Here is a 23,221-nt window from a genome sequence, read left to right as displayed (position 1 = left end):
TTCACGAGCTCTGGCATCCTACCCAGTCATGTCCCCTAACATTTCAATCAGTGTCTATTTCATTGCAATGTCCTGGTACTAATCTTTCTGTGCAACAATTTACTATGATTCCTAAGTTTTCTCCTCTTCCTTCTCTGCCTGTCCCTTTCCTTCAGGCTTTCAGCTTTCTCCTGTTTTCCTTATGATAAACTCTCCCCCCCCCCACCTCCATCCAAATCTCCCCATTTGCCCTCTCTCCACGCCATCCATCCCCCCACCTTCCTGCATTCTCTGAGCTCTCCTGGCCTCCTTTTATGCCCCCACAATTCACTCCAGTCCCCTTTCCCATGCCCTGCCCTGCCACCAGGGAGATGGAATGGTTCCTGGAACAGAGGAGACTCACAGATTGAAAGAGATGGGATGGGGGAAAGCAATGGAGATCCTACCCTCCTCTTTCAGGAGCTCTGCTCTCAGCAATCCCCACACAAACCAAGGGGGGAGCAAGAATTGCCCTTCTTTGCCATGAAAGCTGCCCGAGAGACCTCCCCTCTGCTACACCAGAGAGCGACAGAGGAAAAGGTTCACAAGGCTCATCACATACAAGGAAAGATGCGCCTGACTTGCAATTGCTGTGGCATCTAGAAACTTCACACCGTTCACCTTTTTAACTTGATACACACTGATATAAAAGCACCTCGAAAATCTGAAAATTAAAGGCTGGAGAGAGTCACTGTATCTTAGACCCTTCCTGACAAAAGCTTAGTTGGGGAGAAGAATTTTGCACTATATCCTGAAGGGCGAGTCTCTCAGCTCCCCCATGCCACAAGAGGGAGCTATTTCCACAGCTCTGGGGTCTACATCGGGAACACTTCCCGGTCTCCTGCTCTCAAGAGGGCACGTGTCCAGTCTGCGAGTGGGTCTCAGATCCCAAAGTCACTTTCTAAAAACATTTGCCGCACCTATGATGAAATAGTGCCGTCACAAGGAGGCCAAAAGCAAAAAATCCTTTCCAACAAAAAGATTCTGAGATGTTTAAAATTTTTTTTTTTTATTAAGAATCAGTGTTTCCTCCCCCTGCCTTTTCATTTGCAACTCCATTGATGTTGTGTACAGCGGGGGCCACCCTCATGTTTTTGCCCATTTAAATTCAGTAGGGGAAGGAGTCATTTTAACTTAGTGATGAGCCTGAACCAAAAACCTGCTCCCTAACACTCCTGACCTTTGAGGACATTAAGCTCTGAATCCAAACTTTGAGGCTCTAGACCCGTCTACAAAAATCATACTCTTTCTAGTTCCATGCCATGGATAGCAGCCAGATGAGCAAACACACGCGGTACCACCAAACCACGAAAGACATCCCATAATGCTGCTTTGATTTATCACCTAGAGGTAAAAAGTTACGAGCTACCTTTTGGGTCGAAAGTCCAGGAGCAACCCTGTGTGGATACCATGAGAGACATTGTGCTGCATGGCAGAGGGCGCCCAGAGATACCTTGCAACTGGCTAGTGCATCAGGTAAATAGTAAATCAAAGAAAAGACTATAGCAACCCAAGTCATCTATTCATTGCCTTGACTTGCAATGGACATGATCATCCTTGAATGACAGTATCAATACATTTATGATCCAAATCACCTGAATCACAGAGACACTGGAGGAAGGGGGGGTTTCATAATTGCCTAGGTGATTTAGGAGCTCCTAAATCATGTAAGCACTTTTGAAAAAATCCCACCCCTATTCTGCAACTTAGCTCATTTGAGGGAGAGACTCAATGTTAGGAGCCAAAACCTGTAGCTTAGAGCAAGTCACCTGTATACACAGTGCAATTGCTCCCTTAATTCACAGGGTATTCGTTTCTGTTTCCTAAATGGAGGCCCTCTAAACTCGCAAAGAGTTTTCAAGATGGCCACACACACACAACACTTGCAGAATAAAATCTGAGCCCTGCATTTGCTACATTTTGCATGAGCCTCTCGGTAACAAAACACTATTTGTATAAACGCTCGTAGGACTCGAAAGAACCAGGCTGTAAACAGTGTCAAAATGAATGTGGTTTCTAGCTGGAAGAAAGTTTGCGAGCACATTTTTGGCAATGTTCACTCAGCTGTTACAACTTGCATTTGAAGGCAGTTATTGGCCCTCAAATCTCACAACTATGTTCTTTAAAGTTTTGAACATAGGCTTCAGATCTGCACCCTATCCGCTTTTAGGTAAAATTTGGAACTGCAGATAAAATATGCACCTACTTGAGGCTATGCCAAGCTAGATTTCAAAGGCCAAGCTCTACCTCGACTGATTTTTATTAAGCTGAAAAAGTGTTTCTGATCATGATCCTTATCTTCCCCTGGCACATTAGAGTTAGTCCTCCTAAAATGCAGTGACACAGCCATCTGCTGGGAGGAAAATAGAACATGTGTTTATTCATTCTACAACTAGTTCCCACCCCACTACCACCAAAGGTCCTTACTACTTAGAGGTACATTATCCGTTTGATGCTGAGAGACTGGCACAAGTTACTCATTTTAATGGGAGTTGCACACAACCCTCCCACGAAGAAAAAATGACAGCAGGCTCTAAGTTCAATGCACTGCTCAAAATGCCAGATCCATTTGTCCTGACCGTTTTAGGCTGAGATTGTCAAAGGCACCTATGTGGGTTAGTCACCCAGATCTGGTGCCTAACTCCCTTAGACTGTTGGAAAGTCCAACTTTAACCTAAAACTGTTAAAACAACCAGACACACATTTACTACTCTATATTGTAAATATGGCATGACTCAAATGTAAAATCAGGTTGAATTTAAAAAAAAAAATCTAGTTGTGCTATTAGAAAAGCAAGATGAAACCTTTTTCAACTTGCTTCTTGTCATCTTAACCTAGAAGTCATTTGTTTTAAAGGATCTAATTTATTTCTAAATTAATTTTTTTAAAAAGCAAACATGTTTACTGCTGGGTAAAATAAGATATTATTCGGGAGAGTGGTAGACAATCTACTGCTTAATCAATAAAACTAGGACAGATGGCAAAGCTGTGTTCTATCTGTGGAAACTTTATTAAAAGATTAGGTTGAAATTTGTTAAGTGAATCTAAATCTTTTCAATAAGGCAAATACATGAATTATTTTAGAAGGTACTGAAATGTAGTCTCTATCACTTTAAGTAGACAACTCTGTTCTCTCTAACTTTTGTCATCCTAATGTATCTAGCGTGTTTTTTAATTGGAAGAGAGACTTATCTGAGATTTGAGTGAGGGGTTAGAAAAGGGTGTCAAGAGAGTACTGGAGAAATACTTCAAGATATAATATTTAACTTTAGCATTAGGATCCTGGAGGTTTTTCAGTGATATTTTAATTGTGAATGCACAGAATACACAAATCCACTGAAAAATATGAACATGTTTTATTTAGAAGAATTTCTCTTCCCAATAGTGTCTGTTGCAAATTTGGCATGATGATGTAAAATGCAGTAGCACAAATTAGGATTGTGGGGTGAAAGGAAGGTCAGACAACTTCTGTGCAGTTGTTAGCTCACAGAAAAAAACCATCTGCCAGACAACTGCCATTTTATTTCTACACCTGACAGTTTTGGTCTCTCTTTAAAGCCTACAGGATAAAAAGTAATTGGCTGTACAGAGCGTTGGCTATTATAATGGAAAGACTAATGTGCTAGAGAGTGCACTGACAAGCCTGGGTGAAGCTATTTCCTTTGGTGGTCAGTAAACAAACCTTTCATAGAATCATAGACTATCAGGGTTGGAAGGGACCTCAAGAGGTCATCTAGTCCAACCCCCTGCTCAAAGCAGGACTAATCCCCAGACAGATTTTTACCTCAGTTCCCTAAATGGCCCCCTCAGGGACTAAACTCACAACCCTGGGTTTAGCAGACCAATGTTCAAGCCACTGACCTATCCTTCTCCTACCCCAAAAAATAAAGAGTTCTCAGGAGATTTCTTTGGAACTCTGAAGAGATATATATATATATATTTAATATGGAGATATACCTATCACATAGAACTGGAAAGGACTGGGAAGGTCATTGAGTCCAGTCCCCTGCCATCACAGCAGGACCAAGTACCTTCCCTGACAGCTTTTGCCCCAGATCCCTAAATGGCCCTCAAGGATTGAGCTCATAACCCTGGGTTTAGCAGGCCACTGCTCAAACCACTGAGCTATTCCTCCATCCCAAAGTGACTTCGCCAGGTGCACTCAACAGACCAGTGGTAGAGCTGGGAATGGAACCTAGGTCTTCCTGTGCGCCAGTAAAGTGTGCTATCCACCAGGCCACAGACTTTCGCTTGTGTATCACTATGGTTCTTTGGCATGATTTCCTGGGGGAGAAAGCAGCAGTACAGCACACCAGATTTTAAAAAGGGAAAGTTTAGGGAAGATGAACTGTTCTGGTAAAGTCATTTCTTTTCTGCACAGAGAGACATCGTGCTCCAGGGGATGCAGTACAGGGATGGGTGTCAGGAGACCTGGGTTCTATCTGAGTTCTGCAGTCGACCTGCTGTATGACCTTGGGCAAGTCACTTCACCTCTCTGAGCCTATTCTGCTACCCACCTTTTGAAGGCTCCAACCCCCCTAGACAAAGCAGATGAAAGAGGACTAAGGGAGTTGAGCACCTAACTCCCTTAAGCTCCTTTAAAAATCTCCCCCTTAGGTTATAAACTTTGCGTCAGTTTTGCTAGGAGTCTAGATAATGCCTAGCACAGTGAGAGGCCCCATCTCAGCTGGGGGCTCTACGTGTTCTTGTAAAACAAATATTAAGTAATAATTAGAATGGCAGCAGTTATAACCCAGTAGTATCCGTGATACCGCTGTTTCCTGTGTACTTAGAATGGGAAATAATCGCAGTAACATTGAGACAATTCATCCCCAAAAGCACTGTAATCCTAGGCCTTCAAAATGCTGATTTCCCATGCCTCTCTCTCCTGACCCTCCAAATCTAATCTCTGATCGTCTCGTTTCAGGGAATGCACTTTCTGTGCGACACCATCACAGAGTGTTGGGACCATGACCCCGAGGCTCGCCTTACAGCCCACTGTGTGGCAGAGCGGTTCAATCTGATGGCACAAATGGACTGTGATGACATCCTCAACAACAATACAGACAATGAAGGCAGCAAAACAGCCCATCGAAGTGGGGAACATCAAGCCAGTGACGGGAATAGAAATACCCAGTGACAGGAAGAAATGAAAGCCTCGTATCAAAAAGAAACAAGGAAATTAAAGACAAGCACGTGGCTCTAAAAAAATAAATTAAAAAAAAAAAAACACCTCAATTCATTTTCCTAAAATGAACTAAGAGCTAGTTTATAACTTATTTATCAGACCTTTCATCCCGTAAGTACAAAGCAAAGGGGGAGGGATAGCTCAGTGGTTTGAGCATTGTCCTGCTAAACCAGGGCTGTGAGTTCAATCTTGAGGGGACCATTTAGGAAACTGGGGCAAAAAACTGTCTGGGGATTGGTCCTGCTTTGAGCAGGGGTTTGGACTAGATGACCTCCTGAGGGCCCTTCCAACCCTGATATTCTATGATTCAAAGTGCCCTGGGATCAATACTTTGTATAGAAATTGATTATTTTGTACTTAAGTGTACGATGTTAATACATTTTCTTTAGTATTTTAAAATGAATGTTTAACCTTTATTAATAAGACCTGGATTCCACCTCTATCCCTTTCAGTTTAGTTCTTTTCATGTTCATTCTTGCACCACTGAGCCTTACCCCTAATTTTCTAGCCTATAAACCTCAGATGTTAGACAGGAGCTCATTAAAACAGGCATTGTCTCTGATTAACCATTCAGAGATCAGCCAGCCCTTTTTAGAGTGCAATGAGACACCTGAAATTAGATTAGCAAAAGCCTGACTGGCTTTAACACCAAACACTTTTTTCCTCAATGTATAATGCCTGGGAATGCTTGACTTTTCCAGCTGTGTGTTAAGAGTACAAAATTATTATTTGGCTAAAAAAAGAACATGACCAACTCAGAGGATGTGGTTCCACTCTGAACAGCACTTATGCAGAATGTCAGCTAAGTATTAATTTCAAGTCCCATGTCTCCTGACTCCCAGCTATCTTCTAAATCAAACTAATGAGGATATATTGTAACAGCACATGCACTTTAACAGTGATATTGGCAAGATGACAGGGCAGGTCTAGTCCATCACATAGATCGTTTCCATCTCCACCTTCTGTGATCTAAGGGTCAAGTGGCAAATGACATGAAGGTTAGGTAGGGCCTGGCCCTTCCTTTCCAATTACAGCAGTTGGGCTCCTCCCCTCTACTGGAAAGGCTCTTAGCTGAATGGCAGAAGATAAGGTAAGTCACGCCCCACTTCCAGCCTCTTCACATTGACCCAAACCCTGCTCCACTGCCTCACACACTCCCATGCCCAGCTAGGATGGAAAGGCAATGAGAAGAGTGTGGCTCTGCTCAGCAAGAAAGCCTACAAGCTCCTGCACAATAAAGTCATCTCCACAATGGCAGTGTATGTGGTAGCATTCGGAGGGGCACGTTGCCCGTAAGTCTGCAACTGCATGGATCTACCGTACAGGTAAGTGGAAGGGTGGGAGAGCGCAGCACAATGGCTGTGCAGGATTTTGCCATCTTTGATATTGGGAGGGATTCAGTATAAAGACTCCTGACTCTGGATTTGCAGTGGATTGCTTCACTGGAGTGTGACCCAATTTAAAACTGCTCCTCCTCCTAGATCGTCCCAGCTGTGTTTCCATCTCTCTCTCAGGTTGTTACACAGGGCAAAGGAGAGAGACTGCATGAGTATAGATGTGGGTGTTACAGAAGCATCAATTCTAGGGAATGTTTTTTATTGAAAAGGTTTGCTAGGTATTCTGGTGGGCACCTATTTTAAACCTCCATCTCATAGCCCCTGGCCAGGAGCTGTGTTTCAATCCTCTCCCCTGACTGCTCTCTACCTCCTCCTGCTGCTTGGGACTTGGGGCTTTTTTTCAAGCAGCTCTCTGCACTTGGAACAGCTTCTCTTCTCCCATTTACCAGGAGCATCCTCCCTTTCCCCAAGCCAACCCCTCACCTCACTTCTTTCAGCCACTAATCACAACCCACTTCCTCTCTTACCACCGATTATACACAGAGAGCAAGACAGCCATCTACAGCATACGCATAGGAAAGAAAAGGTGAAACTGCCACTCCCACATCTGCAGGTGGCTAACGTGATTTCTGCACTAAGTTTTACAGCACCAAGTCTGAAATTGACACTATGCTGAAGAAACAGTGCAACTCACAGAATAAGTATAAACTTAAGATGCTTCCAAAAGCATCCTGAATGCTCTCTCACAAGGGGAGCTGTATCCACCAAAGTGTGGGGGGAAGGAGAACATTGTAAGCAAGAGTAAAGCCTACTTATCGTATCCCAGGGTCGAAGTCCAATTCCTTTGTAAAGGGAGTATACGTAGTGTGTGGGTGATATTGTAAAGAGCATGTTGAGGGGAGGGGGAGAATTTTCCCTGAAAACAGGAACTCTGCTATTTTTATGCCACTTTGTTTTCAAGAAAATAAACAGGAAAAAAAAAGTGAAACCAAAGTTTTCAAGCTTCGGTGCCTGAAGTCAGGCATCTGAGTAAAGTGGAATGCTCAGCACCCGGCGCTTTCACTGAGTTAATGAGTTGTGGGCACTCTGCACCTCTGAAAACAAGGTCACTTATTTAAGCGCTCAAATCCATATTTAGGCACAGAAGCAGCTTAGGAAAAGTTTTTATCAATAATCACACAAAGTATGGTTTCTATATCTCTGCACTTGCTTAGGGGGCATCTATTCTCCTTGGCCAATTATCTAGCAAGTTTGTACTTCTGATCAGTAAGTACCTTTAAAGATTACCATCCCACTGATATTTCACTGGCTACTTAAGAAAGTTGTGACTGTCACTTTCTATTTAGTCCCGATTTTCCAGGAATAGCTGAAACTAAACATTTGTGTTTAGTTATATTGCTGTGTCTGCTTTCAGATTGAAAGTGGTTGTTTCTATTGAGTTTGTCCAAATGTTTCACTGAAATACTTCTGACGGTCCAGGAAAGAAACACTGACACATGAAAAATAGTATGTAGACACCTGATTCTTCACCTTCAATGTCAATGGGAATTTTGCCATTGACTTAAATAAGTGCAAGATCGAGCCTCACCAGAAAGAGGAAGGAAGGAACATAGGCCCAAATCTTGCATTGTGCTGGGCCCCAACAGACCTCAAATAGCTGGGGACAATACAGTTGGGTAAAGGATAAAGTTTCAGCATTCACTTTGATTTCTTTGCTTCTGTGGATTTAATAAACAGACCCTTGCACACAATTAACATATTAAGCCTGTTATTAATAGGCTCTCTATATATTCCTTTAAGATGGATTCATAGATGGAGCAGTAAAGGTACAATTACACTGACAATAAGCACAGCCTGTCAATTGAAAATCCTAAGTGAATCGTTAAAAAAATCATTAATACCAACAGATATTCTGTTTTCTTTACATCTTGGCTAGTATAAAGTGTTCATATTTATAATAATGATTAGTCAAAATTATAGAAAGATTGCCTTTAAAATAAATTAAGATTTATTTTTCAAACACAAGGGCACTACAGGGAACTAAGCCAGTAGTTTCAGTTTTTAATGTTACTCCTGCTCTGAATTTAAGACACGCTAAACAATTTATTTAAAAAATTGTAAGGAAAAATAGAGGGTATTCTATACAAAGTTAGAAGCATATAGTTTACACAGGGCCTTAACTGCACACCCTTCTTGAGAAGAAAGTTACTCTTACAGGTACTGGTGGTCAGATACTACAGCTTGGGGAGGCCGTGGAAATATGGATAGAGACATGAAAAAATGATGTACGTACAATATTCATCCTAATCACCTGGACTCTGGGAAAACAGACAAAACAAGCTAATCATTTTTTAGTTTTATTTTCCCCCCCATTTTTCCTCACACATGGACTATGACTTATATTCAGACCTCAGTGCATTTCACAGCAAAATGTACAAGGGAATCAAAGTAGCTGTGCATAACCCCTTTTTTTTTTTTTTTTGCACAATTTACAGTTTTTTGTTGAATGTTAAACATGGTTATTTAAATTCTCTTTGATGCCTTCTTACATTCTTATGCCTTCAATGGAAAACATCTTACCAGATCACACAGTTATGAGTTCTCGCTATGATGGAACAGGTCAAGCCATTTACAACGGCTGGTGAGTGGCAGATAATGTTATATACACTGATTGGAAGACTACATCAGAAGAAAAAACAGAGTAAGGCACCACTCTTGGAAAATTAAGGTAGCTTGTAGTAACAATAATGAAAGACAATCAGTACTATTCTTAATTGCCAGCAATTCTTAGACTTCAATAAAATACTTAACACTATAAAAAATGAAGGATGTTTGTACCTGAATACAGTTTCCTGATATCTGATTGTATGTATATTAAAACAAAGTCTCCAGCAAAATAAGCCTTTTCATGTACTATGAAAAAACTAAACCACAGTCCATATGTTCAATGGTCACATTTAACTGCTTTGTTTTTTTGTTCTGAACAAATATACAAAGGAGAAAAATCAAACCAATCCAATGGACAGCATGTAACACTGGCACTTCACCTTCAAGATGATCACACGCACGGAGATGAAGAAATTAATACAACAGTTGTTTTATGGTTGCTGTTCAGTTTGAAAGCCTTAGTCCTTGGGGGAAAAAAGGCTTAACTTCCTTACATTTGCAATGTGAATAAATCTTAAACAGTCACTCAGAAAGTGAGATTTAATAAAATTAGGAGCTGAGAAGTGTTCTGAATTATTCTTCCAATTCAATTCTTTCAAGTATACTAAAATGTTTCAGAGGAAAAATGTCTCCATGGTTACAATTCCAATCAATTTTATAAATCCTTAAAAAAAAAGGTAGTCTCTACTTAGCTTCCATATCCCGCCGATGCATGCACACTTTCTTTCTGAAGGAAAAAAGTCTTGTCAAATCCAGATGATTCTTAACACTGATTCCAGGTGCAACTTCTGAAACCTCCTCCAGTTTTCTGTCAGGAGGTTAATCACTGGGTATACAAGCAGCAAACACTTTTTTTGTTTACATGGGTACTGAGTATTTCACAATTATTAAACAGAGCTCAGTGCACAGATTCTCAAAAAAGGTTCACGTCACTCCAAAGTTAAAGCCATTGAGGCAACAACATTTCATCTGACTGCTGCTGTTCAGGAAGTCAAATGGTTTATATCTTAGGCAGCTTGCAGCAGGACCTGCTTAAAAGAACACATTCCATAATTCAGATAAAATCTTTTGGTTCATACAAAAACAAGTTGGTGAACATACCTGGCAAGGTGGGCTCTACACCTTTGATTATGTGTAACCTTTAAAGTGCCCTAGTATTTTATTCCTTTACGCTCATCTGAATTTGTGCAATTATAAAAACAGGAGACACAGTGTTATTTACTGTGTTTTGAGAGTGATAGAGATTAGATAAACAGAGGAACTCATCCTGAAGAGTCTTATCTAGTTAGTGTCCATTTGCTGAGTCTGTATGGTGGGGACTGTTTTCCAAAGGGGGTTATAATACACCCAGCCATCTCCCTGCAATTCAAATGGAAAAAAGAAAAAAGTTACACAGAATAATTATAGAAGAATTCACATAGAAAAGTATTTTGTGGTGCCAGGCGTCGGACTGACAGCACTGAAAACTAGAGGTACACAGCTTATGTATACACAGATATCAGCAGTGCAAGCATCCCAATAGTCTCCTGCCAACATGTCTTAACTTTGCTCTGGAGAGACCATCTCTAGGGATGAGGATATCTAAGGGCTTGTCCACACTCAGACAAAGCGTGTGCCAAGCTAGGATATAAATCTACAATGCACTAGTCTGCCACACACTAAGTCACAGCGTGAGCCCTACTATCATGCACCAGAAGGTCTGTAGTGCACCTTGACATCTGGCTGTTTTAAACAGAATATGCCGAAGTGCTCTACGGAACTGTCAGGGTGACACAGCAGTGTCCACGCAGCCAGTTAGCACACAGAAAGTTAACACACTGCAGATTTACAGACCTTCGCTTGTCACACAGTAACTGACCACGTAGAAAAACCCTAAGAAATCATGTTCATTCCAGTAAAGTAATGTGTTTCTGCTGGGACTAACAACAATGGCAGCCAGCACTAACTGATGTAGATATGATGAGGGAACTCTGGCACGCTGTGGTCTGGATTGAGACCAGCAACTTATTTTGCAAAGGCTAAGCAAACAGCCCTCAGAGAGAAATGGCTTGTGCTCACAAGCCATTTGGGCTACATTTGAACTGATGATCTACAGATGAAATGGTTCTGGATATTATTTACCCTTCTCTGAGCCACCCAGTATCTCAAATTCTGCTTTCAAATAAAAATCTGAAAACAGTGTTGTTTTTTTAAAACCACACAACCCACATTTCTCCTGTCAACAGTCACTCAGGGATGCAATTAGAACAAACTACTTGATTAAAAAACATTCTTAGTCTGAAATATTTAGTTCGTGTGTTCACAAGTTAATTCAAGGTAGCAGTTACCTTGTGTGGTAAAAATCTTAGTATGCAAGAGTGATATGCTCTCCCAAATTTAAAATATCTTGTTAAGTCATTCTCTATCTTTGTTCACTTTGCCACAGATAAATAAACAAACAGACATCAGCGAAAGTTTTCAGAAACCAAAACTCAAAGTTTATTTAGATTTTTAGATAATGCTCTGAGCTCAAAGAGGCTACTTAAGCAAAATTTCTGAACCATGAGAGATGGGGATTTGTTACTGAGGGTATGTCTACATTGCAATTATAAGCCCACGGCTGCCCCATGCCATCTGATTTGGGCTCCAGCTAAGAGTCTTTTTAACTGTGCTGTGGCCATTCAGGCTCGGGGACTTTCCTACCTTGCAGGGTCTTAGAGATTAGGCTGCAGCCTGAATGTCTACATCACAATTAAACAGCCCCTTAGCCCGAGTCAGCTGTGTAGACATATCCTGGGAGAAAAGGAATACTCTGCAGTGATCCATTTGATTTAGCTTTAGAATACCCTGCAGTTTGTGGTTCAGAACCATATCTAGTTCTAAGTATTTTAAAACCTTCTGCTGAATTAGAGATTTTTTTTGCTTTTCATATTTTACTGTACTATTGCATCTGTGACCACACAAATTTGTCACAATATGGATCTGAATCACCACCGCATAGCTGACATACATACCTCTATTCCCTCCACAAAGGAGAACCAGGCTACCTACCTCAGCAGCTACTGGTTTCCACATAGGAAGGAAAATCTGCTCTAAGGCTGTCACACCAGAACTTCCTAGTCTTTTGGGGCCCGTTTGACAGATAACAAGGATAACAGCTTGATCATGGTCCAACCATGGAATGGACAAGCTGCATTAAAACCTGAAATCTACATGAATGAAAACAAGCTGATGAAGAGCTGAGGTAGAGAGACTATTCTGACATTTCTTACTGGTAAGTCACACTGATGTTTTTGTTTTATATACACACAATGCAATCAGCTCTTATAGCTTCCCTTGTGTTTTGCTCAGGTATTCATTGGCTTCAGTCCACTTTTAAACCACGTCACAGCTTCCAGGTGTCTCAGCTGAACGTTGTTTACTTTCGAAGAAAGTTAAGCCACACAAAGAAACACTTGCAGTTGTGGGATCATAATTGCAAAACCAGGGTGCGCTGTGAGCTAGCAGATGATGTTCTGCATGCTAGGGGTTTGGGTGCTCTTAAATCAGCCGGCTGCTTTACAAGGCAATAATCCAGATTCCCCAACAGAAGAACTCTGAAGCAAAAGGCCAAGTACATTACCCTGACAGGAGACTCAGGCTGAACAGCAACAGGCACTAGGGTTGATATTGCGGATATAAGTTCTTATACCAGCTAGCAAAATGAGAAAAGTGTGTGTATCTATATATCCCACATTAAGAATGACAGAGAACCAACAGGCAGAGAAAGGAAGAGGGAGCCCCCCTCAGGGCAGTAAAGGGATTTTTCAAGTTAGATGCATAATAACTAAGTTCTTGGGACCTCCTGAGATGGTTAGAGGTAATAAATACCCCATTCAAGTTGTCTGATTTCTTAAACCACTTGGTAAGTTAGTATAGAAGACTACTATTTTTCTAGTGCTGGTTGCGCTGGGTGAAAAATACATTAGTGCTCTGGAAACAGAGTCACTGTATATTTTTAAGTATCAGAGGGGTAGCCGTGTTAGTCTGGATCTGTAAAGGCAGCAAAGAGTCTTGTGGCACCTTATAGACTAACAGATGTTTTGGAGCATGAGGTTTCACCCACGAAAGCTCATGCTCCAAAACGTCTGTTAATCTATAAGGTGCCACAAGACTCTTTGCTGCTTTTGTATATTTTTATGCCTTTATATAAACATATCAAAAGCTGCTGTTTCCATTTTTATTATTTATGGGCAAGGAGCTAGGTACTTAACACTTGCATTTCATGCACAAAAGTTCTTTACCAACAACCATTTAGCTTTAGAGTCACCCAGTGTGGAATGGAAGAATCATAACATAGCAATAGCCTTGTATAGGAATGCATTGCCTGATATGTCATTACATGTATTATATGATCCAAGGCCCTATGCCATGCGGTCATCAGCATTCCCTAGCATGTCCTCTATAGGCTCACGACCTGTACGTTAATATACATGCTCATATGTGCATTTACAATACATACATTTTACTCACACACAGTTACTTACTTCTTTAACAAAGTATTTTGTGCTCCACGGTGCCTCTCTTTCAGCACGAAGTCTCTCTTCATTTCTCTGCCGTTCCTCAAGGGCTCGTTTATGCTCTGTTGCTTTATCGATGTCTCCATCCTTCAGAGACTCTGTTACATGTTGCCACAGTCGCCTATAAATCAGAAGTAAGGCTACGATTTAGTCATGGGTATTTTTAGTAAAAGTCATGGACAGGTCATGGGCAATAAACAAAAATTCATGGCCCATGACCTGTCCATGATGTATACTATAAACATCTGTGACTAAATCTGGGGGGGGAGGGCACTGCTGCAGGGGGCACTCTGGGGGGATCACTGCTGCCGGGGGAGGGGGAGGTGGGGAAGAGGGTAGGGATAGCAGCACCAGTTGCCAGGGGTCGTCGGAGCAGTGGCTGGTTGTGGGGTTGCCCAAGAGGCTGGCTGCACAGCTGCTCCAGCAGAGGCCAGTCTGCTGTCCCAGGGGCCAACCAGCTCATTGGGTGGCCCCAGGATCAGCCACACTGGCCGCTGCAGAAGTCCTGGAGGTCATGGAATCTGTGACTTCTTTGACCTCCGTGACAGAGACAGAGCCCTAATCAGAAGCTTTAATTGATTTCACATTTTTCGGCAGCTTCCTGGATTGCAGTCACTTGACATACAGAACTGGTGTACAGCAGGTGACGTTATTGCACAATGATACTCCAACCTCTTCTTGGGCATGACAAATTGATTTAAACAGAGCAGGGATTGAGAGGCACAAGAAAAAGGGAGCTCAGAATTTAGTCTTCTATCTCTAGGCCAGCATTAAGCTGCTCTCGACTGCAATGCTAGATTGGCACGTAAATGAAAAGGTATAGGAAATTTCAGCCTAATCCCAAATGGACATTTGTATGCATCTTAAAACTGCCACACAAGTTTTGTTTCTGCTGAGGACAGCCCCTGTAAAGAACTGCTGGGCTGCATGGAGGAATATTATTTGTACTGTGTAATGTCCAAAGGCTCAAGACCAAGGTCTCCCTATAGCAGGCACTGTATGTACTCACGAGACAGTGATCATCTGTGCCCTGAATATGCACTTTAAATAGCACTTGCCTGCAGTACGTCTAGCTCTAAGCAGTGCTATCTATTCCTGAATATTCAAGATCACTTTGGCTCTACTGGTCCCACACACTACCCATCGTTTGGATATTTAAGTCTGTAGATTTCTCCTAGGCAGCCTGGTTTGTAAGTTGAGGAATTCCATGAATTTTATAAAACAATTAAACAGATGTAAATATCTTTTTTTACCTAGACTCAAATGGCCCTTGCTTCTCCAGGGGCCGTACTCGTTTTCTTGTCACTGACAGTTTTGTCAAGTCCACGTATTTGGTCTCTCCATTGCTGTAGGTGAATTCAAGCACACTGTTCCATTCACCTTGCACTCTGCAGACTACAGTGTTTGTTGCATTCTGCTTTACTTCACCTGTAACTCTGGAAAACAATTTAAAAAAAAAAAGACCACAACTGAGAATAGACGGCTAGGGCCTATTCTGACTGTCTTGTCATTTAATTTCATTTTGAAAGAAACTGCAAGCTAGTCTTTCACACATTCTAAATTTTTAAGTCAGTTACTTAAACTGTGCATTTGCATGGAGAAGCTGGGAGGGAGAATATTGAAAATGCTGTTTTTCTATCATTCTTGTGATATTACCCAACAGAACTCAGCTTTTTGGCTTTAACTTAAAACTTGCAAGCCTTTTCACAGGAGAATTGAGCTGAAAAGTAATTGACATATGGGTTACACTAGTAAACCATTACTACAGTTAATATTTTTCTCCTGGATATCAAGTTTGATATTTATTTACATGTTAACAAGCTAACTCTCTTTGTAGAATAATTATCTTCACCTGCTGGCCCTATAGGCCACTTGCTCTTTATTTTTTTTGGTGTATAATGCAAGTATTGCATTAAAAGAGACAATGAGGCAAGAACAGAGGGGAAGATAAGTACAAAACTCAGACTCTGAGATCTGTGTTCCATTCCTGGCTCTGCCAGAGATTTCCTGGGTGATTAAGAGCAACCAGGGATTCATGAGATGGATTCATGCTTCGTACAACATTTGAGACCCTCAGACAGAAGATGCTATATATACACACACAGTATTAGCATCACTCCCATGAGTGCATACTTTGGGGAGGGGGGGGTGGGGAGATGGACAAACCACATGCCCAAAGAACGCATGACAATAGGTTTACAATGAAGTGACACTGGAGAGGGAGACTCGAAATCTTGATTGACCCAGTCAGACTTAGCAACAAGTAGCCAAATTTCCCCACCCTTTCATGCAGTGAAGATTTATTCTCCCTTATGAGAGGGAAAGAGTGAGAGAGTTCGCTAGCGATGCAGACAAGACAAGTCGTCTCTCAGCTGCATGGAGTTCAAGGCTTCACTGGGGATGCCAGCCCCTGCCTTACGTATCTCTAGTTATCTGTACAGAATGGATCTATACCATGTTACTCCCCAGGTTCTCCTTCCCACTGGAAACAAGGTTTGTTCAGTGGTGACACTGCCATTGGTCCCCAACCACATCTACATTCTGTGGGGCTCAGCGTGTGAAGTTACCGTAGCATTAACTTCTGTTACACATACGGTTCTCTGAACCACCAGGTGCAAGGAAAGGAAACCGGGTGCCACTTATGGAGCACAAAAGGGCTGGCTACTGGCCATATAGGATTAGATGAGAATTCCGTGTGGGATGGAAAGCTCTCAGCTGGCACAATGCTAGGATAGCCCATACACCGCTCCTGGCCCAAGTGTAGGTGAGATGCCAGGGCTGAGCTGGAGCACAACTGCACTCCAGCAATTCTCAGGTGACAGGTAGTCCTGTGGGGGCAGATGGCAGCTGACCCAGATTAAAACCACATCCCCATGTTTGCCCTAACCTACACCGGGACTGTGGTTGGAGCTGCACAAGGCAGACAGTGGCTGTCTGGCAGCCCACCCCCTCTCTCACACTAAGGGTACGTCTGTACTACCCGCCGAATTGGCGGGTAGTGTTCAGTGTGTATCAGGGATCAAAATCGATCCGCTAATCGACGCCCGTACTCCACTTCAGCAGGAGGAGTAAGCGGAGTCAATGGGGGAGCCGCGTCAGTCTTCTCGCCGCCGTGAGGACTGCCAGGTAAGTCGAACTAAGAGATACTTCGACGCTGAAGTTGCGTATCTTAGTTCAACACCCCCCCAGCCCCGCTAGTGTAGCCCAGGCCTGAGCAGATCTCAGCACATGAGACAATCTGGCCCTCTGTGTTTTACTTGTAAAAATATGCAATATTCCCACAAATCTTTACAAATATTTGAATGATAAGTCTGATTTTATCCAGATCAAAAAAAATGTTGGAGTAGTTACCGGAATATTAAACTGAACAGAACTGATGCATCTTAACTATACATTTGCAGTTGAGAAGAACACAATATGAGAGTTAGACGAACACTTAACTTGAAAATCGTATTTCCCTATTAAGGTTTGTTTTACCAGTTAGCATGGCTCACCCTACAGTGTACGGATAAAGTAGGTTAAACGATTTTTTAAAACAACTATCGAGACTAGGCAGTAACCTACAAGTCTGTTGATTTTATGTTGCTTTGCATCCTCTGCGACTTTCACACATCACTGAAGCTATTCTACATTATGAAATTCTCATTTATCTCAGTTATATCTCTAAACAGACTGGTGCATTCTGAGTGAATTACAGACTAAGACGGCCAGTATTTGTGTTTACACATTTCATGTATTTATCAGCTTCATATTTAAATTGTAATACAGTTAAACTGACACTGGATGCTTGTACAATTTGAGACATCACAGTGTCAATCACAAATTGGTATCTTTGTTTGATTTAAAGATAAAGCTAACTGGGATTTTAGCTCAATCATGGGTCTTCGCAAGTGATATTCTGTCACATTGTTAGTGATCATTACGACCTAAATTTCTTCCTATTAGCATTACCTTGCACTGCACAACCATTCCCAGTCCCGTATATCATGCAGCCTATGGCAGAACAAGTTTCAGCAAAGAATACCACATACTTGATACTGGATTTTTTAATCATCTAGATGACACTCATATTACTCTGTTGAATTATTATTATCCTCAGCAATGCAGCTGGGTACAGTGCAATCTTATCTGGCACAGAGCTGACAAGCAGATATCCAAGCAATGTCTTACAGCAAGGGTCACTCAAACCAAGTCTATAATGGCTGCTGTCATGGCAACATTCACTAACAGCCCATGTCACTATAACAATGCTGCTAGTAGGTCTCAGAGAGCGATTGCTTTGGGTAATGTCAAAATACCATAATTTCAAAATTTCATTGAAAATATGTTCAAGCAACTGTGGCTATATCAATGATACAGGTGACACCAAATAGACCCCCTCTGTAAGAATTCCTAATTTTATGTAGCAATATACTACACCACATAATCAACGTATATCACAGAAACCATTCCTCCCAAATCACTAACGATTACAATAAAAAAAAAAAATCCATGCTCTTTTGTTAAACACAGACACGGGTAAAGAAAATGCCATAACAAAATGATTACCAAGTTGAAGATACAATATGTAGGGTATGAATAAAAAGCAAATAATATGCTATTTAAGAAATTTAAAAAATTATGACAAACAAAAAGAACAGGTAAACTTCAATCATCAAAATGCCCTGGAGGACATATGAAACCTGTCAATATAATTAGATTTTCATCTTCCATATGAATCTTGGGATTTAGGGACAAAAATGTTTTACAAATCCAACTATCTGTATTAATTGCTCCTAGCAGAAGAGGGGAAAATCCGCTTGATGCTATCTAACTGCACCAGCCTGCAGATTTCTGCGCCCACCAGGGTACTACCCTGGCACCATGGGTCCTCAAGTTTGAGATGCTTTTTATGTTTTATTAAGACAGCCTCCCTAAACTGTTTCTCCGCAACAGCAAATTGCAGAGTCGCAATAAACTGTCAAAGCCAATTACACGTAAAAGCCTCTATTGTTCAGGCCTATTGGACTAACCATGGAAAAAATATGAAATATTTAAGTAAGGGTTTTTAACAACAAGCTCTGTGTTCAGTGGATGGTTGAAAGATGAATCTGCTGATGTCAGATAACAGTTCACAGTAAGTGCCAGAAACTGTTTCACTACAGGCTTCCTTTCTATATATTTTTTCCTTCTTCCATCGAGTGTCGGCATCTTTGTATGGGAGTGCTCAAGATCACTTGATCTTACTACACTATGTTTTAAAAGGGATATCATTAGTGTTAATGGGCCCCACAGCAATCTAACTTGTCTCTTCCCTTGAATCCAAATGTCTTAGTGTGAAACTCATTCCCAGCCTTTACCTCCATCACACACAAAGCCTGAGTAAGTGTGTAGGAAACAGAACAGAGACTATGGGGAGAGAATCCAATCCCCAACACTGCACAGCATGCAGTGCATCACATCCTCAGTGTCTACTAAAGCCTTTGGGATGGAATAGCAATGACCACAATGTTTTTCTTTTGGGGTTTTTGTGTGTGGATAATTTAGTGTTACTAATATTTACACTGATTATAGTTCTGGTTTTGTATTCACCCCTTTTCTGTATTTAATGAAATTTCATTCATATTTTATTCAATATTACAGAAGCCTGTAAATGTTTCTATATATTCCTGGTTATGAGACATGCTTTCAGTTAAAACGAATCATTGGCACCCCACTCTCCTTCTCAAGCTAACAACCTTGCAGGGTTTTGATTTTTGTTTTTTACTGCAAGTTGGAGATTCTTTCATCAGAACAGTAATAGTATTCTGATAACTCAGATAGAAAACGCAATATAAATACAACATGCTTTACAAACATTAAACTTCACACCATCCTTTTGAGGCAGATGTGTCATCCCTGTTTCTCTCTCTCTCTCTCTCTCACACACACACACACACACACACACACACAAGACAGAGCAGGGTTAAATGGCTTGCTCAGTCAAAAACAAGTCATTGGCAGAGCCAGGAATGAAACCCTAAAAGTCCCGTCTCCTGATCCCCTGAACCGGATGCATGGGAACACGCACGCAGATACTCGCAGCCTTGAATTTATCTGACTAATTAGCAATGAAACAGTCTTTTGCTTGTGAAGTTTGTGTGGCTGGGCTATGCAGTACTGCCTCATAACTCCACAATCCCTCAACAGTTTCAAGAATAGAAAAAAAAAATGCATCAGTGAATAGAGTTTTCTCAGCACAAGGCTACTTAGCATGCAAACAGATGGTGACAAAAACCAGAGGCAAGGTATTCATTTACAGAGTTTGAGTGATACAGTATAGGGAATTCAGTAAAATATAGATGTGTCTACTTACCGGTGCAGTTTGCCACCATAGAATGGTTTGGTATGGAAAGTAATGCTTGCAGAATATCCAGTTTTTGGGCAGTTAACATTGACCTTTCCTCCCAATTCTACCCACGGAACAGTTAAAATTGATCGAGCATATGCACAAGGTAGAGAAAACGTGTATTCCTCTCCATATTCCAAAAGACTTAAGAGTCCTGCATGCAAAAATAAGAGTGTTGTCAAAATGTTTCCAATTTACAGTACTGAGGCAAGTGGTTGTTGAAGGAAATAGATCTAACACTCTCAGTAAAACTATCACAATTATTACAGATTCCAGATACAAAAAGAATTTTGTTAACCCCACATTGCCATTAGTTAGGTTTTACAACAGACAAGTACAGACACTGGGTATCATGGGTACCAGTACATTTGCTGTTCGCCTTGAAAACCCACATTCCTCCTGTTACAGGTTCAAAAACATGATCTTAAAAGCCTGGTGCTGTATAGGCGTAGTAGCAGCTAACTGTTCACTTGTAAAAGTTTTACTGCTACAATGGTAAGAGATTCACACTCTGGAACCAGGCTACAAGCATGAGATGCGCAATGAATTACCGAAGCCAGAGAATTTGGAGGTTCATGTTCACATTTCACTTCCCTCCCCCACAAGTAGATGGTACATTCTACCTTTGCTGAAGGGGTGTAGCAGCCTTAGTCTTCCTTCCTGTCACTTCCTTTTCATTACTGACTTGTAGATAAACACAACTATCGCCTGACTGCTGTTCATGCAATAGTCATTACAATTAATTTTAAAATGATATTCAAATCTTCTTGACATTTTCTCAGGAATCAGATCTACCTATCTCTGATTCTGTCTCTTTAAAAAAAAAAGTGAAAAGAAAGTGATTTTGTGCTGTGCATATGCCAGCTGATGCCTCCTGTAGACTTAGGTCACTGTGTTCTTCTGACATTTGATTTTCACAATTTCTCTTGTATCCTGTCTTTTTCAGGTTCACGAGTTAAAGCTTAACTGTCATCATACGGTCTTCTGTTCCATTCATGCCTTGGCAGCAGCTGACACAGACCCTTAAGAAGGCAGCTTTTCACCTCCATAATGCTGAGGGATCACACCCCCTATGTGAGAGTTATGCACAATTCCTCTCACCTCATGGGCAGATGTGAGAGGCATCCAGTTTTAAAGAAACTACCTTAGGGCAAACATCAGATCTTTGAAGAACAGCAGTGCAAAGGTGCTCATCATATGGTCTCTGAAACTGTCTGGAAGGAGACTTCAGCTCCAGGAGTTGCCTTCCTCAGACTCAAAGCACTGATTTACACATTCCTTACCTATCCTCATTGTATCAGGAGTGCAGATTATATTCAAACATCTGAGAGTCACAGCAGATAGGGCAATGGAAAAATTAACATTTATGTTAAGTATTTTATGTTGTACATTCTAATTTGTTTTATGTTTTGGAGACATAATGTCACTTTAGGTTGTACAAATTGTACTTTTGCTTCAAAACCTCATGTTGTGTTTCTAGATACGTCTTGCTTTTCTGCAATATACTATAGCCCTGTGGAGGTTTGTGATCTTACGCAATCTTTTGATTGTTTCTACCATGCACATCTGGCATCTTCTGTACTCCATAATAAATAAATATGTCATCTAACAACAGGACTTTAAGGTTTCTCAATCTCTTTCTCAAGGTAAATGGAGGAGACCCAGAGCTATTTTGTTAAAAAAAACAAAACCAAACACTTAAAATAGCCTATTAACAACCTGCAAATGACTTCTTTTGAAAATCCTATAGATGAAACTGAGCAAAAGTCACTTGTTATTCTGACACTGGAGTTCACAGAACTTAATTTTATATTTATCTCACTGATTTTTTAACCACCTTCCATTTCTGCAGTGAATAAATTACTCACCTTCACCAACCATTGTTACTCCTATTGACATTCCCAAGAATTTACTTTTTGTCCAGACATGAGCATTTACACACATCTTCTTCTCTACACATTCAGCGTAAAACCCTGAGACGGGAGGATGATGGGACACTTGCTCAGCTACAAATCTGACTGTATAGTAGTCTGACTCCACTTGGCCCTCTGGCTCTTGTGAAAGAGTGGCTTGCTCTGAGAGGGAGTGGGATGAAGAGTTACTATTTGAGTCAGAGGCTACTTCGCCCTTAGCCATCCTCCAAGAGCAGTGAAACGTTTCTCCAATAATTGGATTGTATGGTTTCTTAGCAATTGCTCCTTTCCGACCTTCATGAAATGAAGTGAGATAATATTCAACAAAGCGGATCATCCTCTCCTCTGGGGTAGCTCCATTTGTGATTGCAATGAAGAGGTCTGGGTGAGACATGAAGTCTGCATACATCTCCAGCAAAGAACGTTTCTCTAAAATAAAAGTGGGAAGAACCACCTGAAATAAAGACAAAAAACTATAACAACTTAAAAATATGTAAGTAGACTATATTTATGAATAAATTCTTGAAGTAATCACATTACAAAGGGAATGGGAAATAGGGATACGATACTTTTAACAGAGATGCAAAGTCCATTCTGGCACTAATAAGCAAAATGTTCTCAGGATAATGGGAATGGCATGAAAAAGAAAGTTTTAAAATTATTTTAAATGAAAGACTTAAAACAAGTAGCACAAAAAACTTATGATGAAGTAAACACCCAAACCTAAGAGAACTTACCATAGATACTCATTCATAAACCGAATTTTTTTAGTAAAAAAGGGAAGCATCAGAGAAGGGGGTCAGCTTATGAACGGATAGAGAGAGGTGGGACACAGCCCCTCCTCACAACAGAGGGAGCAAGGAGAGGCAGCACAGCCAGAAGGGACGAGGCGGAGCCAGAGGCTGCAGCCATGCCGCTCGGCCCCACCCCCCAGAGGAGGCTGTGGCCATGCTGCCCAGGCACCGGAGCATGCTGCGGCCATGCCATGCTGCTCAGCCTGCCGGTACAGCTCCAGCCAGGTCAGAGACATCCTCCCCTGGCCCTCCCCAGATAAGGTGGGAAGGGATGGGGAGAGAGTGGGGGTCCCGGACTAGGGGGGGCCATGTGGGGGGTCACAGGGGTTACTCCCCTGACTCCCAGCTTCTCCCCCCCAAAAAATTTCCCCACCAGTTGCTGTCCCGGCCCATCAGGGT

The 23,221-nt window shown here is 41.5% G+C and overlaps 2 protein-coding genes across 6 annotated transcripts in view; one reads left to right on the top strand and one right to left on the bottom strand.

Moving 5' to 3' along the window:
* The window catches only part of LOC120375044 (TGF-beta receptor type-2-like), a 58,668-nt gene extending 53,275 nt beyond the window's left edge, over positions 1 to 5,393 (top strand). The window contains exons 6-7 of the mRNA XM_039495618.1: positions 1,367 to 1,494; positions 4,946 to 5,393. Of these exons, the coding sequence (XP_039351552.1) occupies positions 1,367 to 1,494; positions 4,946 to 5,158 (341 nt within the window). The 3' untranslated portion in view covers positions 5,159 to 5,393. The remainder of the gene's footprint in view (positions 1 to 1,366; positions 1,495 to 4,945) is intronic.
* A 3,494-nt stretch (positions 5,394 to 8,887) lies between these two features.
* The window catches only part of OSBPL11 (oxysterol binding protein like 11), a 79,783-nt gene continuing 65,449 nt past the window's right edge, over positions 8,888 to 23,221 (bottom strand). For all 5 annotated transcript variants that reach the window (XM_039495583.1, XM_039495582.1, XM_039495585.1 and 2 more), the window contains exons 9-13: positions 21,984 to 22,482; positions 20,083 to 20,269; positions 15,002 to 15,184; positions 13,716 to 13,869; positions 8,888 to 10,569 (exon numbers count right to left, since the gene is read on the bottom strand). In XM_039495583.1, coding sequence (XP_039351517.1) covers positions 10,492 to 10,569; positions 13,716 to 13,869; positions 15,002 to 15,184; positions 20,083 to 20,269; positions 21,984 to 22,482 — 1,101 coding nt within the window. In that variant the 3' untranslated portion in view covers positions 8,888 to 10,491. The remainder of the gene's footprint in view (positions 10,570 to 13,715; positions 13,870 to 15,001; positions 15,185 to 20,082; positions 20,270 to 21,983; positions 22,483 to 23,221) is intronic.

Source organism: Mauremys reevesii, linkage group 11 (genome assembly GCF_016161935.1).
Source record: "Mauremys reevesii isolate NIE-2019 linkage group 11, ASM1616193v1, whole genome shotgun sequence".
In the NCBI taxonomy this organism is placed as follows: Eukaryota; Metazoa; Chordata; order Testudines; family Geoemydidae; genus Mauremys; species Mauremys reevesii.
The sequence above is the reverse complement of the archived record's forward strand: the minus strand, read 5'-3'. Positions and strand labels throughout refer to the sequence as shown.